At 44.8% G+C, this 19143-nt stretch overlaps 1 protein-coding gene across 1 annotated transcript in view; it reads left to right on the forward strand.

Moving 5' to 3' along the window:
• The first annotated feature begins 491 nt into the window (after positions 1–491).
• Positions 492–19143, forward strand: part of PRICKLE2 (prickle planar cell polarity protein 2) — a 358862-nt gene continuing 340210 nt past the window's right edge. Inside the window, exons 1-2 of the mRNA XM_082344699.1 lie at positions 492–693; positions 1464–1549. Coding sequence (XP_082200825.1) covers positions 652–693; positions 1464–1549 — 128 coding nt within the window. The 5' untranslated portion in view covers positions 492–651. The remainder of the gene's footprint in view (positions 694–1463; positions 1550–19143) is intronic.

Raw genomic sequence — 19143 nt, forward strand, 5'->3', positions numbered from 1 at the left:
CACGCATGGTGCAGACTTTTAAAAGAGTCCACTTTGGTGGTGATGGGACTTCGGTATTTTGATCGTTCTGCTGGTTACAGGTCTGTATGAATTAGTCAAAACTGGCAGAACTGTGCACTAAAATGGGTGATTTTTACTGTAGGTGAATTATATTTTAATTAAAAAAAAAAATCTCCACGCCCAACCCTCCACCTCCACCCCCTATCCCAGCTACAGCAGCAAGGGCCTTGAAGTGGTCCCTGCCCCTAACTTCCGCGGCGAGGGTGAGGGACGAGACTTCGGGGGCGGGCCCAGGTGAGGGAAGGGAGTAAGCCCCCGGTGGGACGGCCGGGAAGCCGGGAAAGGGAGAAACTAGGCACAGCTGGGCGCCCCCCGGGGAGGGACGGGAAGGGCCCGTGGACCGCGGGGCGAGCCCGGGGAGGGCGGGGGGATGCCGGGAGAGAGGGAGGGACCTGCGGGCGGGAGGGCGAGAGGCACAGGCGAGGGAGGAGGGGGAGGCGTGTGCTCCGGAGCCAGCCTGGGGCTGCGAGGCGGAGACAGCCCACCGGCCGCCGAAGGTGCCCGCCGAAGGTGTCCGCCCAGGCGACCCGCCCTCGCGGCCGTGGTGCGGACGGACCGACGGACGGCGCTGCTTGCAGGAGGCGCCCGGCCATGTTCAGCCGGAGCTCCCGGAAAAGACTCTCCAGCCGCTCGGTGAGTGTGCCCCGCCCGAGCGGGGCCAATCCCCCGGTACCCCGGCCCTCCGCGAGCGCCCCTGCCCAGACTCCTTCCGCCCGGCGGCCGCGCACCTGTGGCCCCAGGTAAGCCGGCCCCGCGGGCGGGGGTGTGGCCCGGGCGCGCGGGAGCGCTCGTAGGGGCAGAAGGGGTTAAGTCCGGGTCCCGAGTCCCGGGTAGAGCCAGACCGGGAACCGTGACCCTGAATGTCACGGTCCGGGGGCGTCCCGGGAAGCCCCCTCCTTTGCCCCTTCCCCTAAGGCAGGTCGCATTCCCAGCACCCAAGCTCCAGCTTCCAGCTTCTTGGAGCTCTGGCCGCGGACTTGACTTTGGGGCTGTTTTTGGGGGTGTCCTGTGCTGCCCCCTTCCCGGAAGCCCCAGCCTGGTCCAAGGCGAGCGCGCGGTGGTCGCTACTTAGGGATTCCGGGGAGCAGAAAGGTCTTGCTTTTGTTTCTTAGAAACCCGTGACCAAGGTGTCTGGGGGAGACAAAGCCCCAGCCAGTCAGGGCCATTTCTTGGTGGCTTAGTGCCCACGCCAGAGACAGCCCGCCTAGACTTCCCCAGGCGAGAGACCACCCCAGGGGCACCGGCAGCGCCCCACCCCAAATCCCCTACCTCGGAGAGGAGCTTCGGAGTCAAATCAGAGGAGGTGGGGTGGGAGAGGCAGGCCGTCCCGCCTGGGGCACAGTGGGGCTTTGGAGGGAGCCCCGGTGGCGGAAACATGCTTGTGTTGTCTTTTTGTTTTGAAGTTGACCGGACTGGGGCGGATCGAGAGAGGCCAGCCATGTAACGCCTGTGGTGACCAGTGCCCAGGGTTCGCCTTGCATAAATGGAGGTAGGACCCCTTACATGGGATTCCTAAAGACACACCACTGCAGGGGGGAAACCTATACATATATGCCATATATGTGTATGTATGCACACAAGCACATTTTTCGCCTTTTAAATTCACGCGTAAGTCACATGGAAAGAATGCAAAGGCTGTTCTTTTAAGAGTGGGACTACATCTGCTACAAATATTGAAGGTGGAAGTGGTGACCAGACACTGAGAATGCAGGAGAGCCGGGCTCAGGCTGCATTTCCCTGATGTGAGAGTTTTGGGTCTCTTGCACCCACCCTCTGTGTATCTAAGTCACTCTGTCCCAAGCGATTCAACTTAGGCACGACAGTTTTTCCAAGTGCCGCAGTACAGCATGTGTAGGATTCTTGGGACTAGCTGGTGTTTTCCAATTGTGTTTTTAATTCAGCCTCTGTAACTCTGGGTCCCAACCACAAATCCACCACTGCCTGCCTGTGCTGTGTCAACCCTCTTCGGTGGCCAGATGTTTCTTATTAATGTGCCGTGAATGTTGACTTCCAGGCAGCCCCAGCCTGGATTGGAATGATTATGTTTGGGGGACAAGGGATCTGGGTGCCCTCCCAGTACATCTGGCTGCTGGGGCTCTGGCTGGGAAAAGTTAGGGTGCAGGCTTCCAGGCCCTCTGTTTGGTGATATGAAGAGAAGAGATGGATCCTTCCTGGCAACTTCATGAAAAGGCAAAAGCAGTCGCAGGAGAAAATTCTGCAACATTGTAACCCGTTCTCTCCTTGCTTAATGCGTCTTCCTCCCCCCCACCCCCCATGTCCCTTTGAAGAATGCTGTTTCTGGATACTGGGGAGAAAGGCCTGCTTTGATTTGGTTTGGTTTGGGTTTTTTTTCCCCTCTGTGTGTGCTTCTCTCCTTTCTGCCAATTGGTCATGTGTGCTGGGCACCCAGTTATAAGGAAACTCCCAACCGGCTCCTTCAGAAATTAAATGCTTTTGTTCCTGCCTCTGATGGGTCTGGCAGCCTCTTTGCCTTTGTTTCAGGACACTGCGTGCAGCCCTTATGGCTCTCTAGCATTTAATAACTTCTGTGGCAGAGGCAAGGCCGGGTGACCTTATAAATATATAATGCGCAGACATAGGCATCCATCAGTCCTGCCGATGTTGTAGCCCAAATAGGTGTGCTCTGGACTGGCCCCTGGAGTGTCCCCAGTGTGAAAGTGGCGATACATGGGAATAGGTGCAGAAGCGTCATTTTTTCAACCAAATCCTGGGTGACGGTGCTGCTGTTGGATCCTGTTTGATCCATCTTGTGCTCTAATGGGGGTGGGAAAGGCAGAGTGATGAACAGGAGAGTGATTTCCGGCTCCTCCCCTACTCTGGAGCCTTTGGGTCAACTTCTGACCAGAGGCCTATGGGGCAATGGTACAGTGTGGGTGTGTACCCAGGCTCCCCTCCTTTCGGTCTCTGTGACCTCTGACCTCCAGCCAGTCACTCTCCCTAGTTCTCAGTTTCCCCATTCCGTTAAGTGGGAATAGTTATGGTACTTAACCTCTCAGCTTTATTGTAGGGATGAAATGAGATATTGAAAACACATGGTTTGCTCCATACCAGGCACACAATAAACATTAGCTACTTTTGTCAATTATTTTTAGCTTCCTCTCAGCTGTTGCCCTGCAGGCACCATAACTAGCTCGCTTGAGGCTGCTGGGTGTCCCCGGTCACTTTAGACTGTCATGACCACAGCTTCTTAGAGACCCTTAAGCCGTTTTAACCCAGCTGGTTTTGTGAGGGGAAAACGAGCATTTGATTTTCAGCCCATTATGGAGCCTTTCTTTCGGAAAGAGCCTTTCATGAGGCTGAGATGGGTTTTCATGCAGAAGCAGTTTCTTCACTAGCAGCAGAAAAGCCTCCATGAATGCGGTTTTTATGGTGTTTCCACCCATTGCTGGAAAGGAAGCAGATCCTTGCTTTTTGCCCCCTCCTTTTCCCTCACGGGCATGCTTTTGGGTGACCTTTTAGAGAAGGGGGACAACCATTTCTGGGTTACGGCACAATATTCTTTTTGGCAGTTTGAAATCCACAGTATGCTCCGTTTGCACTCCTCTGACTGGGGGGGGGGGGCATTCTGAGCCCCTGGGAGAGACAGTTGTATCCGGATAGGAGGGAAGGCTAGCCTGGCACAGGCGGAAAGGCTGCCTTTGGTCTGTTTCAAGGAGAGTGAATTTCCCTTGCCCCCAAGCACCAAGGCACCCTAAATAGTACCGCTCGTGGGTGTCAGCTTGTCTCTCTGCTTCCACATGCTCCCCCTCCAAACCATTGTCCACACAGCAGGCAGCTCCTGAAAGCAGAACGGAATTGTGTTCCTGCCTGCAGCACGAAGGTACTGAAGTTCTTGGGAGGAAGCGGGTTGTAAACAAACTTCGCTTCCCTTTCTGGTGTGCTGGAGAGAGCTGGGGCTTTGAAGTCCAGAGGGACTTGCTCTGTGGTCTTGCTCTGGTTTTGCCAAGCTGTGTGACCTTGGGCGAAAGACTCAGGCTCCCTGAGTTGCATTTTCCTCAGCCGTCACGCTGGGATCTCTCCACTGAACAAATATTTGAGGGTCTGCTTGTGCCAGGTGCTGCGCTGTGCCGGGGATACGGCAAAGAACAAAATAGACAGGATTCCTGCCCTCATTCAACAAATAATTACAATTTAGATAAGGTGGTCCAGAGAGGACTCTCTGAGGAGGTGGCATTTGCACAGCGACTTAGATGAAGCAAGGGAGGAGGGTCCTGTTGACTCAAACCTGAGGCAGGAACCAGCAGAATCACCGGCTCATGGGAGCCTGTTAGAAATGTGAAGTCTCAGGCCCTGCCTTGGACTTGCTGAATCTGACTTTAGGCCTTAACAAGATCCCCAGCTGATTCATGTGCAGGGCAAAGATTGAGGACAGCTGAGTTACAACACCTGGCACTGCTTCAGCTAGCTGGCTCTCTGCCCCCCGGGGCTTCTGTGTGTGACCAAAGATGCCTAAGGTTCTGTGGAGGGCTGTTATCTTTTATGGAGATTTTCCTGAGGGCTCATTCTCCTTCCCCATTTATATTGTGTCACCCACACCTTTAGGTGGCAAATGTGGGGATTTTTAGGATTTCTAAAAAACAAAAACACACACAAAAAAACAAAACCCACAGGAGTTTCCATGTGTTGGAGAGGGCTCATAATCGTCAGCCAAAGCGCTCTCCTCCACCTGATGTAGGGCAGCTGGGGAGCAAAGATGGGCACTGCTCCCTACAGGTGACCTGGCCCCAAAAAAGCAGCCCCTCAAGGCAGCCCAGGACAAATCCCGCAGTGGCCAGGCTGCTGAGGGAATTCTCGTTAAGAGGAAGATTAAGGCATCTTTGTGGACTGTGGCCAGAAGAAAATCATTAATAACTAGGCACTTCGTGTACTCTGCCACGAGACAGCTTTCTGAGTGGGGGTTAATTGGACTTGCTTGTTTGTACCCAGTTTGAGCAGGGAGGGGGAAATAGCCATTTTTACAGTGACGATTTGCCCTTTGAATGCCTAGGCACTGAGGAATAAAGATGATAATAATGATACCAAAGCAGCATCAGCAGTGACAAGGCTGTGTACTTACTCTGTCCAGAGCTGTCTCCCCACCTTTTTATTGATACGTACATTTCTGTTGCATCCTCACCAAAACCTATGAGGCAGAGGTGGCGATTTTCCTGATGAGAAACTGAAGCTCACAGTTGTTCAAACAGTGGCCCAAGGTCTCCTGGCTACTGAGAATGAAGCTGGGATTTGGCTCTAAAACCCAGGCTGGTTTCCCTGTGACTCCCTGCCTCTTGTGACTTCTCTATTCTAAGGCAGAGGTCACAGACTAGAGGCCCTCGGCTCACATCCAGCCTGTGGATGGGTTTCGTTTGGTCTGCACAGTGCATTAAATGAGGGGCTTTTTCTAACATTAAAATCCAGGTTTCCAGCTTCTCTTGAAGAATCCAAAGATGTGGTAACGTGGGGCCGACTTTCCTATGTGGCAGTAAGTGGCAGCACACAAGAGGTCTCCCTTTAGATGGGTGTGACCTTGACTCACCCTAGTCACCAACATTCCAGTCGCATTCGGGGATCTCTTCGAACACTTAGGTGACCTGTCAGGTCCTGGAAGTGATTGGAAATTGTGAACCCTAAATGAGTATTCTTATCTCTCCAAAAATCATATTAAAAAAAATAGTAATATCTTCTGTCATATTAGCTGCCATGTTTAAAGCATTGACAATGCCAGGTGAGTGTCTCACGTCCTTCCAATCTTTCACTTGCAACAGTCCTTGGAGTTGGTGCAATTATTTACACCCCTTCTGATAGTTAAGGAAAGTGAGTCTCAGGTTAAATAACTTGCCTAAGGTTCTGCAGCCCCTTAGTCAGTGGGGCTGTCTGACTTCCAACCCTGTCTGACTTCACAATTCTGTGTTCTGGACCAGAAATGCTCAAACTTGGCTGGCATATGCATCACCAGGGGATCTCGTTCAAATGCAGATTCTGATTCAACAGGCTTGAGGGCAGAGGACTAAGATGCTGCCTTTTTTAACAAGCTCCCAGGTGATGCGGAGGCTTCTGGTGCAGGGACATACTTTGAATAGGAGTTGGCAGACTAGGTCCTGCTGGCCAAATCAGACCCTTCACCTGTTTTGTATGATTCATAAGCCATGCATGGTTTTAACATTTTTTAATGGTTGGAAAAAAAAATCAAAAGAAGAATAATATTTCATGACATATGCAGTCTATGAAATTCAAATTTTAGTGCCCATAAATTGTTATCTGAACAAAGTCGCTCCCACTTACTTACATATTGTCCGTGGCTGTTTTTGACCTACAGCAGTAGAGTTGAGTACTTGAAACAGATAATGTACAGATTACAAAGCCAAAAACATTTACTCTCTGTCCATTTACAGAAAATGTTTGCCGACTCCGGGTCTGTACCACTAGTAGGGGAATATGCAAGTAGCTTCTCTTAGTTTTAGAAGAAAGGAATCTGAGAACCTTTGGGGAGGTTCAGAGCTAAAGGAAACATCCCCTCCAACCTGGATGAGAATGGTGCTAAAATCAAAAGCAACCAAAGAACCAGGGAACAGACTAAAGCCATTTCTAAAGGGCATGTGGAGATGAGGCTGGCAAGACCAGATCAATGAACCGCCGGTGGATTCTAAGCTCCTTGTAATCCCTTTAACGTTTCAGCTTTGCTGATAAATGTAGATTTGACTCTTGCATTAAAAGGCTGGCTTTCAGAACAAGCCTCCCGGAGTTGCACTTTGATGAGCGGCTGATATGGAAAGCCCAGAGCAATGGTAGCCTTGTGAAGTCATTTTAATTATGCAGAGTGGTGAGTCTGGGGACAACGGCAGCCTTTCCAGGCAGGATGCTTGGACTCAGAGCGGCTGTTCCCCAAGCAGCGCTCACTGGGTCAGCCAGGACTGCGCCTTGAAAAGCATCTTTCCTTAGTTGCCCTGGTAATTGTGTTGATTGACGACTGGGGTGGTAATTTGGGGAGATGCCGGCCTGGTTTCCTTTAGTGGTTGTAATTTGGCTAAGAAATGGGTTCCCACTGATTTTTTTTGCTTGGGTAGGAAAAACCACTCTGTCTCAGTCAACTGGTGTGCCAAGAAAAGGGGAAAAAAAGGAGGTGGGGTGTGTGTGCGTGTGTGTGTCCACGTGCATGCGCCTAAGAAATTCTTGGAATCCTCTAGGTAGGGAAAGATGCTTAGCAGCTAAGAAATGCTGGTTAGCTCACCTTCCTTATGTCATTAGCATTTGATAATATGCCTGGTAGAAGCTGAAGCACCTAAATAGAGGTTTTTCTTTTGAGGAAATATGTATGTTCATCCCAAAGTATCTGTATTATCTCTGATTTTGAAATAAGACATGGCTATTATGAAAGATTTAAAAATCACGGGCTTCCCTGGTGGCGCAGTGGTTAAGAATCTGCCTGCCAATGCAGGGGACACGGGTTCAAGCCCTGGTCCGGGAAGATCCCTCATGCCGCAGAGCAGCTAAGCCCGTGCGCCACAACTGCTGAGCCTGCACTCTAGAGCCCGTGAGCCACAACTACTGAGCCTGCGTGCCGCAACTACCAAAGCTCACGCGTCTAGAACCCATGCTCCGCAACAAGAGGAGCCACCGCAAGGAGAAGCCCGCGCACTGCAACGAAGAGCAGCCCCTGCTCCGGCAACTAGAGGAAGCCTGCACACAGCAACGAAGACCCAACACAGCCAAAAATTTAAAAAAAAAAAAAAAAAAAAATTGCACGAAATTTCAATTTTAAGTCCATAAATAAAGTTTGAATGGAACACAGCCATGCCTATTCATTTAGCATCATCTATGGCTGCTTTTACAGTAGCAGAATTGAGTAGTTGAGACAGCCTTCATGGTCCACAAAACAAAGTATTTACTAGCTGGCCCTGTACAGAAACAGTTTACTCACCTCCACAGCTAGAGATACATGTTGTTTATGGCTTGGGATTTATTTCTTCAGATTCATTCGAATTATTTATTAACAAGATTTTATAGAAAATACACATTCCACATATGGTCTTTTTTAAAAAAATTTATTTATTATTTATTTATTATTTATTTTTGGCTGTGTTGGGTCTTCGTTTCTATGCGAGGGCTTTCTCTAGTTGCGGCAAGTGGGGGCCACTCTTCATCGCGATGCACGGGCCTCTCACTATCGCGGCCTCTCTTGTTGCAGAGCACAGGCTCCAGACGCGCAGGCTCAGTAATTGTGGCTCACGGGCCCAGCCGCTCCGCGGCATATGGGATCTTCCCCGACCAGGGCTCGAACCCGTGTCCCCTGCATTGGCAGGCAGATTCTCAACCACTGCACCACCAGGGAAGCCCCACATATGGTCTTTTATAGCTTACTTTCTTCATACTTAGAAATACTTTTTGGACATCTTTATATGTCATTGTATAAAGGACATAAAGATCTAATATATTTATTAGTTTTTAGAATCCAGTATATGGGTTATCATTGAATTAAATAATTTTGATTCATGGCTGCTTTGGCTGTTTTCCCTTGTTCCTCATTATACACCATATGACAATAGCTTTTCTTATGGTACGACATGCTGATGTGGAGCTCTTGTCAAATTGTCCTCCAAAGAGATGTTGCCAACTTCCACCCCCATTCCTTAAAAAATTGGAGTGTATTTGTGTGTTTTCTTTGGGCTGAAACTTTGAAACATCTCAGCTTGTGGAGCAACCTGGCAATTAATCCTTGTTTAATCACCCTGAGTGACAATTTGTACCTGATGAATAGTGAGAAAACACAGAGCACTGATGTCAGTCATCTTTTTTTTCAAAACACATTTTATTTGTCTTTAATTCCCAAAGTGATATCCACATTCTGTTGCAAGGTTGTCATTCATCCTTATGCTTCTATTGTTTAAGGTTGGTGGGATGAGGGGAATCTAATGAATTTGTTATTTTGTGGTCTCAAAAAGCTGGAAGATTCTCCTTTAACTCTGCGATTAATGAGTATCCCAGAGGGAATTTCCTGTGAACTGAGGGAGCATTCCCTAAAGGGAATGATTCCTAGGTCACTGAGCATTTTGAAATCAAAAGGATTCTACCTGCATTGTTTATGAGAGAGCCATGGGGGTTGAACTCTGGGAAGAAATGCGTATTTCTAGGCAATGGCATAAAAATTTCTATGAAGCTTGTAAGGGCTGCTGGGGGAGCGTTCTAGCTGTGTGGTTAAAGGGACAGGCATTGAAGATACTTTGCTGGAACTGTGGTCTTGGTTCTGCCTCTTACAGGCTGAGTATCCTTAGGAAAGTGACTTAACCTTTCTGAGCCTTCCTTGGTTTTCTCGCCTGAAAACCTACCTTGGTTTTCTCATCTGCAATGTGGGAATAATATTACTTATTACCATGAGGTTATCTTACGTGGTTATTGTGAGAGTTAAATGGGATAATGTGTGCATTGTGCCTCATTGGGCATGATGCGTAACGTGGGCTCCATATACGTTTGTGGTTGGAAGAAGGGTTAACGGAAACAGAATTAGATAAGGAGCAAGAACACCTGGATTCACGGCCCTGACATTGTAGGTTATGTGACAGAGAACAAGTCACTTCCCCACCATGAGGCACAGCCCTTCATTTGCTAAAAATGGGGGTGATGATTCTTGTCTTAGAGCCTTAACTCAGAAGAGATAGAGTCGAGTCCCCCCTGATGTGAGGATTTAGGGTCTAAAGGAACGAGACTTCCGGATGGAATAGCAGATTTATATGGCTCATCACAGACACACCTGGGGACAGGTACACTTTAGACGAAATGGAGTTTAGAAGAATTGGACCTTATACCCTCACAGTCTCTTTGCTTAAGTGAAATATGCATATGATGTTTGTAAAAACAATTTGCAACCTATAACAGGAAGACGACAGTTAGACGCTGCCCTTGGGGTCAGTATATAAAAAGGGGCTTTTTTGTGCCTGGCACCCATGAAAACTCATGTCCTAGGTGAAAACCACACATCATCAAGGCAATACTTAATTCATTTTACCCAAGCCTGCTTAATAAGTATGAATTTTTGTGGCGCCTAGTGTGCCATGCTAAACACTTCCGTTTACACAGTCACCAGTCCTTAAGCAGAAGCTTCCTTTTCTAAGCCTTGAGAAACAAGGATATTTATACAATATTTGAACCCAAGATGATACCCTGGAAACTCCTGAGATAAGATCTGGACTGTACCTACATTTTGTTGACATTGTACAGGATTTAAAATTTTGATTAGTTGCCAACCTGTGATATTTTGGGTAAAAATTCAGATTTAAGGTTTTCTTTGGAATAATGAAAAAATTATGAAAATTTCGGGCAATTCGTATTCCTTCCATTGTTTTAGATAGAACACACGTGTTCGGCTTTTTCCACAATCCCCACCATTCCCTATTGTTTACCTGACCTGCCTCACCCATTTACATTCCTGGCTGGCTGCTATAGTCGTCTGATGTTGTGACTGCTGATTTGAAGAAGTGAGTGAGGGAATATGTACTATTGGAAGGATGATAAGAATGGCAGATTGGAATAAAGGTGCCACTTGGTGGGAATAGCTGTGCTAATAAGCAAAACATCCAAGCAGCTAAATCCTCCCTGTCCTGGAGAGGCTCTTGGGATGGAGCGGATATGATTGAGGACCTGCTGTGTGCTTGGCTTCTTTCATGCATCACCTCTTGTCATCCTCAGAACAATTTTCTGAGGCATGTATTTTACCTTCTCCTTTCTAAATCTGAAGAAACTGAAGCCCAGGGAAGTTAGGTAACATGCCCTTGGTCATGCAAATAATAAGTAGTAGAGCCAGGATTCAAAACCAGGTCTTGAGGGCTTGAGATCACAAATTCTTTAACCAAGAGAGACTCTTAAGCTTTGTCATTTTGACCCACCTGGTCTAAATATAAAACAGTACCTTGGCAAAAACAGAATCTTATATTCTCACTGGCCTAGGGGATGAGATCTAACTGTTGTCAGATATCTGAAGAACCCTAGGCTAGTTGGCTTACTTGAGGCTGGGGTCTTAAAGATGAAACTCCTATAAAATTAGAGGGTGTGGTGTTGAGCTTATTGGGGTATCTGAAAGGTGAGAAATTGAATTAAATATAATGCGATTTCCAGTAAAAGGCTACTTGTAATTTTCTAATCAGATCTGCATACATTAAAGGAGGCTCCATTCCGCTTGTTTATAGCTTTGGTGTTAAATTGGGGGCTCTGGGGAGTTTGTGAAAGCAGGCAGGTGGGGGGCATTCTTCAGAAATGCCATTTGCATGTTTCCTAGAGGAAACATCCACCAAAGGGATCAGTCAAGGGAGGGAGTTTACAGTGCATCCCTTCAGCAGCCAATTTGAGGTCAAAACAAGGTAAAAATAAAGAAAATGGTCATTATCCAGTCTTTGGACCTGTTTTTGAACTTCTGCTCCCCATTGCTTTACCAATTCTGACACCATGTTGCAAAACAGACCCAAGCACATTTGACTGTCAGAAGGCATTTAATGAGAACATTATTTGATTTTATGTTTGGTAAACTACTTGGTGGTGCAGAAACTGCTTTCACAGTTCTTTAAAACTGACTCATTATGTGTACGTGTAACACCCAGAGCGGGTCCTCCAAGTTTCCGTGCTGAGGAATTAGGCCTCCCGGGGACTTATTAAAAGAATGCAGGTGTTTTCTTTCTTCAACGACACTATGAAATGACTCTAATAATATAATTTCTCAAAGTCTTTTGTTCCGCAATCAGGCACCCAGGAGCGCATTTGCATCCTTGATGACTGGGCCTTTGGAGCTTCTCCAGCGACTTAGTGAGTTGTTTGGAAATCATAACGACAGGCTTCTTTCATCTTTATGAAGCCCCAGATTTGGAGACAATAGATATCTGGGAGAGTCTCCATCACCTTTGGTCTGGAATATTTGGAGCCACAGGGAAGGACACATACGTATGTTTTCCTCTGCTCTGGCAAACAAAAGCATTTAATAGATGTGTCCACCTGCTAGGGATTTTGGATAATTTTTTTTAAACTTCAAAATCCTTGATGATAACAGCGTTTTAAGACAGTTTTATTTCTTATTTTACATTCATTTTGATCCAGTTGTTGCATAAGTGTGCAGTGTAGACAATTTGGAAAATTCAGCAATGTCAAATGATTTATTAAAAAAAAAAAAAAAAGCGTTAACTCCATCACATGACGAGGAAGGAGTATAGACCTCTTAGCTTTAGGGTGTGATTTCCTTCTAGTCTAGTTTCTTTATGGTAGAGTTTTATGTGGTTGTACTAGTTTTCTAGAGCTGCTGAAACAAATCACTACAAACTGTGTGGGTTCAGACAACCAAATGGGTCCTGTTACAGTTCTGAAGGCTGGAAGTCTAAAATCAAGGTGTCGGCAGGGCTCGCTCCCTCTTGGCTCTGAGGGAGAATCCGTCCCTTGCCTGTCTTAGCTTCTGGGAACTCTCGGCAGTGCTTGGCCTTCGTGGCTTACAGATGTGTCACTCTGTTCTCTGCATCTGTCACCACATAGTGTTCTTCCTCTGGGTTTCTGTCCCTTTCTCTTCTCTTCGAAGGGCTTGTCATTGGATTTGGGCCTACCCTAATCTAGGATGATTTCATCAAATTAATTATATCTACAAAGACTCTTCTCTAAATGAGATCACATTTAGAGATTCCAGGTGGATCTTTGAAGGGACCACTATTCAACCCATTATAATAATTCTGGAAGTAAAGCATGTATATATATACACATATGTATGTAAATATATATACACAGTTTCATATTTGTAAGCAGTGTGCCCAATTTGGACTTTCTAAACGTGTTATTTGTGAAAGTACAGTGGTGTGGGAGGGCTGGGCCTTGACTCTGGGGCACCTTTGTGGGAAATACAACTTACTTGTCTTTTCTGGGCCAGTTAAATGTTTGCAACAGGACAGGATTGTACAAGCTGCTCTTAGCAGAGGGAACTCTGAGATGGAATTTGCTGCCCATATTGATGAATTCAGCTGTCTGAATCAGTTGACCCCTGGGTCACCCTATGAAGTCCATCCATCGTCTTTGAGCTTTTGTTGGGCCTTGCCAGGGAGATGTATAGGAAATGAAGTGGAAGTGTGTAGACAGTTATTTGTGGGAAGAGCTTCTCGCCCTAGGGCCTTTTAATTAATCTCTAGGCTGTATAACCGATTCGCTTTCAAAGGGAAAAAAAGTGGGCTTCCTTAGAAAAGGAAATTCTTCATCATCCTAGAAATAGGTCCCACAAAATCCTGCCGGAGCTGACTCACTCTATCCCTCCCCCATCCTTATCCCCTTTGCCCCCTGCCACTTCTCCGTAAACACAGTCAGAAGAAGTATAACATTAATTGTACTTCCTCATTCCCCGATTTCTGTTAAAACCAGCATGAATGGATCTAGGCTTTTCAGAATAAATTATGTGAAATAAAATGAAAGCAAATTATGATTTTTTTATCATCATGTTAGCTATCATGAATTGAACATTTACAGTGTGCTAGGGACATTATATTCTAAGCGTGTTTCTTGTATTCTTATTTAATTCTTGAAACCTGTTATGAGAGAAACACCATCATCCACGTTGGTTTCATGAGGAAACTGAGAGCCTGCAAGTGAGTTACTTTCCCAAGGTCACGCAGCTAGTTAGTACTCAAACCAAGGTTAAATCTGACAACCCTGACTGTTGTTTGGGCTCTTAAACACCATATTATGTGCCTGGCTCCAGAGGATTCTTATAGATTCTCAACCATAATTTTCACACTTCGGTATTCATCAGAATCACCTGGAGGGCTGCTCCTCTCCCCTCTCATTTCCCATTCATTAGATCTCGGTTGGTGCTTAGAATTTACATCTAATAAATTAGGCGCTGCTGTTGCTGCTTCTGGCCCAGGGAACACAGTTTGAGAGCCATCAGTCAACACCATAGCCCAGCCCTCCAGGACTTATAGAATCACATCAGTTTATCAGACCAGATAAACATGATTTCGCTGACTGTCCAGTGTAGCAGTCCATACGCCTTCTTATCACAAAGTAGTGTAGGTTACTCTTACATGGTTGGTATTGATGTTGAGGGCTAGGAGTTTAGATTGGAAAGAAGGTCCCCACCTCCCACTTAAGCTTTAGTAGATTCTTGGCTTCTTCCTCTTTCCTATCACCATGGAATTTAATAAAGTGGTTTTTAAGCTCTTTCATCAGCTGGAAAGTAGAACCAGCCAAGGTCTGGTATCTGTGAAGATGACTAGAGGTTAATGAAAGGTTCTAGCCCCACCCGATAGTAAAATACATTATAAGGCTACAGAAATGAAAATAGTATGGTATTGGAGCAGGAATAGATTCCTGTGACAGACTAGAAAATCTCCAAAAATCGACCCAAGTATTGTGGGACAGTGGTCTATGGTAAAGGTGACATATAAAAGCAGTGGGGAAAGATTCAATAAATGGTGCTAGGACAAGCAGCTTCCCATTTGGAATAAAAAGAGATTAATCCGAAACTTTTAAAGAACATTAAAATTTGAGGGGCTTCCCTGGTGGCGCAGTGATTGGGAATCCGCCTGCCAAGGCAGGGGACACGGGTTCGAGCCCTGGTCCGGGAGGATCCCACATGCCGCGGAGCAACTAAGCCCGTGCGCCGCAACTACTGAGCCTGCGCTCTAGAGCCCGCGAGCCACAACTACTGAAGGCTGAGAGCCTAGAGCCCATGCTCCACAACAAAGAGAAGCCACTGCAATGAGAAGCCCGCGCACCGCAACTAGAGAAAGCCTGCACGCAGCAACAAAGACCCAACGCAGCCAAAAAAAAACCCAAAAAACAAAACATTAAAATCTGATTATGGACAAATGCTTTTACAAGTTTAGAAAGTAAAAAGCATATCCAAGTTCAAGTATTTGCTCTTCCTTTTTCTCTTAGTCGCCTCTTGCTGCACTGGCCACCTTACTGGTTCCCAAACACAGCAGACGTATTCTCACCTTGGGGCCTCTGCGCTTGCTGGGACCTCCCCCAGGACCAGCCCCCCAGATACCCATCAGTTTTGTTCCCTCGCTTCCTTCCAGATCTCTCCTCCAATGCTGCTTCCTTAAAGCATTGTTCCTTGACCATCCTAAAATAGTACTCAGGTCACTCCCTTTTCCCTTCCTCTGACTTCTTTTTTTTTTTCCCCCAGAACATTTACCAATACCTGACATATTTGTTAATGGATTATCTGGCTTTCCTTCTCAACCTCGATGTAGTTACTTTAGCCTACACAAGAATTTAAACTGTATGAGGATATTTTGTTCCATGTTTCTTTTGTTAAATTCTCCAATACCCAGAAAAATATCTAGTGCATAGCAAAATACCCACCAGAATTTGTTGAATGAATGAATAAATGAATGGATGATAGGAAACCCAGACGTCATAAAGGAAGATGGCTTATTTTGAGATGAAATAATTTTAAAATTGTCAAAAGAAAATTGAAAAAACAATTGGAACAGATTTGATAGAGGCCTGATTTTTTAAGATGTGAAAACGGCTCTAATAAAATCATGAAATGACTCACTAGAAAATTGGGCAAAGGATCTCATCAGGCAGGTGTATGACAAAGTATCATTTGTTTTCTTAGTAATGTTACCATTTCTAATGTTTCCGTTTATTTGTGAGTCCAGTATGAATAGCTGTTAGAAAATATGTTTGGGTAGAATTGTGATGTCTGTGTTCAATGAACTATAGCATCTCTTTTCCTAGGAAATGTTAAAATAGTATGCATACTCATGTTTGGGCTAAGCTTTGTTGGCTTCTGTGAAGAAGATTAAAAGACTTTTAAGATTCCTTAGGATTTGGAGTTGTCCATGGGTGTAAACAAGACCCATAGCTGTGCTAGTGTGATCCAAGAAATGACAGGAAAACAACAAATAAAAGACTATGCTACCTACAACATCAAAAAATCACTTCTACTTCTAGGGATGTGGGCATTTGGCCACTCATGGATACATTTCTGTTTTCTTGTCATGATGACTTGGGAGTGTTGCCAGTGGCATTTAGTAGACTGGAGACCAGGATGTTAACTCTTCTGTGGTCTGTGAGATGGTTCCATCACAATGAAGGTGATCCTATCCTGAATGCCAGTGCCATTCTCCTGCAGTGAGAAGCATTGGAAAGTGTAGTAAGCAACAAGTGCCTTTGGGAAGTGCTTAGTACACCTCTGATGTTTGGAAACTTAATTAACTTCTCTGGACCTCAGTTTCCCTCATCTATAGATTGAGTGAGATAGATTATAGAATGGGAAAGGCCCCATATTCATTAATACATGGTGATAGTATTACTAGGGAATATTATTACTACGAATAGTAATAATATTACTATTCCTGCTCAAATAGCCAACTGAGGAGATTTGGGCAAGAAGAAATTTAGGAGAACAGAAATTTTTCAGTCAGTCCCTTTGCTGGATAAGCCATCCTTTTCAGGATGTTCTCACTCTTCTGGTCTCTCTAGTTGTGTTGTAGACTTGTATATTTACCAAGGGTGAATTTGTTTGTTGCTGACACTACTTATGCCAGTTATACTTGCTACTATAGTTAGGTAAGTTACCTACATAAACCCATGAAATACGAATGTGAGAAGAAAAAGGAGCTGTTATTTCTATGAAAGTTAAGCTGAATGCTTGGAAATGACCTAAAACAATTATAAAAGATTGGGAAAGAGGCAGAAACTGTAAAAGGACTTAGGTGTTTTTTTTTTTTTTCTGACAGTATCTTTAAGTTCTGACAGTACTCTAAAAAAACAAGAACAAACCAAAAAACAGCCATAAACAAAATATCTGAACTGGAAATTGAAGAAGATGCATTATAGGTGTGTTTTGTGGGTGAAGTGTAAGGTACTCTGTCTGTAAACCCATAAGCAAAATTCTCTCGCCCACTATAAATGAATGTATGGTTATGTATTTCAAGAAAAAAATAAGATATGTATGTATCATTCTTTTGTGATTCCTCAATGTGATAGACACTGCTGGTTGTCCTCATATACATCGTGTACTTCTTCCTTAGAAATATTACCTTCAAAATAATGTCTGGCACATAGCCAGTTAAGGCAATGTTTCCTAGCTGTCCTTGCTCCTAGAGATTGCCATTTGACTAAACTCTAGCCAAAGGCATATAAGTAAAAATAGTAAGTACAACTTCTGGGATGCGCTCTTGAAGGGAAAGCATGTACGTTTTTTCCCCCGACTTCTTGCCCACTGGAATGTAGATGTGATAGTTGGAGCTCAAGGAACTAAATTGGACCATGAGGTACAAACCCTCTGTTGAGAAAAGCAGAATAAGACAAGCAGTGCCTGGGTTCCTGATGACCATAGAGACACATCATAGCCTTGGACTGTATAACTCCAGACTGTATTTCCATGAGAGAGAAATTAATTTTCATCTTGTTTTTTTTATAAATTTATTTTTTTATTTTTGGCTGCGTTGGGTCTGTTGCTGTGTGCGGGCTTTCTCTAGTTGCGGTGAGTGGGGGCTACACTTCGTTGTGGTGCACGGGCTTCTCGTTGCAGTGGTTTCTCTTGTTGTGGAGCATGGGCTCTAGGCGCGCGGGCTTCAGTAGTTGTGGCACGTGGGCTCAGTAGTTGTGGCTCACGGGCTTAGTTGCTTCGTGGCATGTGGGATCTTCCCGTACCAGGGCTTGAACCCGTGTCCCCTGTATTGGCAGGCAGATTCTTAACCACTGCGTCACCAGGTAAGTCCAATTTTCATCTTGTTTAAGCCATTATTATTTTGGATTTTCAGTCACCTGTAGCCAAATTTCAACCCAGCTGGACTATAGCAATAGGATACACATTGTGTTCTCAATGGTTGAAAATCCAAAACCGTTCTTTTAATTTTAGGAATACCTGCTAAGGGCAGGTGTGCTTTTCCAGAATATACTGTTCTGAGGCAAGGATGTCTTCGTCCGAAACCTTGGCATTTCATAAGTTCTTAGAGTGAATGACTTGTGGTTATATTATAATAGGTAGTAAAGAGAGAGTATTTTTTCCTATTGTTCAGCTGCTCTGTGAATATGCGCCATTATCTATCGAGGAATAACCTGGAACATTTCAGGAATGTCATCATGTAGCACTGATTTCACCCCCTAAAAAAGTGCATATCCTGTTTTGGGATGCGTGTAGAACTGCTTATTTTAGGATTAAAGGGTACAGGGTGAAGGAATACGATTAATCCCTTTGATGGTCCCTATCATTTTACCAGCAGACTAAGCAGAGGGCTTGGGTTCACATTACATCCATGGAGAAGTATGCCACAGCGCTACTGTGTGAGTGAGGAGTGAAACCCTATCGCCTTTGTGTGAGCACAAAACGGCATGTGCCTTTTTAACCTCTTAATTAAATAATCACCATCCAAAAATGTTTCTTTCTGGAAGGTCTGCCCTGTTGGTTGTATCCCAGGTTAGTTTTCTGTGTAAGTCTTTAAGCTGGAATTCGCTTTCTGATGGTTATTCCTGACCAGTTTTCTCAAATTATCTGAGAAGAGTGTTAAATTGGTAATAAAAAATGTCTGAGAAAAAATTGGATGACACTTTGGGGTCAAATTTTCAAAAGGAAGAGGAACACACTGGGAAATGGATTTATAAAAAACTTAGAGGGAATTTATTCAAGAAAGTTTATGTGTGTGTACTATGGCTTCACATGCCATAAAATACAGTAAAACTGATATCATAAATGTATATATTTTAAATGAGTTAGATGTCCTTTGACGCATATGTATACATATAGGTATGCACATATGTTATGCATAGGTCAGAATGAATATGTATGTGTGTATATGTGTATAAATGTACATATGTTTTGTTTTTTAACATAAATGGTGGCATAGCATAGATACCTCCTTTTTGTCATGTAACAATAGATCTTGGTGGGCTTTTAATATCAGTATATATAAATATTCTTACACAAAAAAGACCATGTAATACCCCATTATATAGCTGTGTCATAATTTTTTTTTTTACCAGTTCTCCACTGATGATCATTTAGGATGTTTAAAATTTCTAGTTAATGCAATGGTGCTTCAGCAGACATTCTTATTTGTAGCTCGTTGTTGCCTTTACATGTGACAGTACCTGCAGGATAAATTCCTAGACATA

Source organism: Balaenoptera borealis (genome assembly GCF_965194805.1).
Source record: "Balaenoptera borealis genome assembly, chromosome: 12".
Classification (NCBI taxonomy): domain Eukaryota; kingdom Metazoa; phylum Chordata; class Mammalia; order Artiodactyla; family Balaenopteridae; genus Balaenoptera; species Balaenoptera borealis.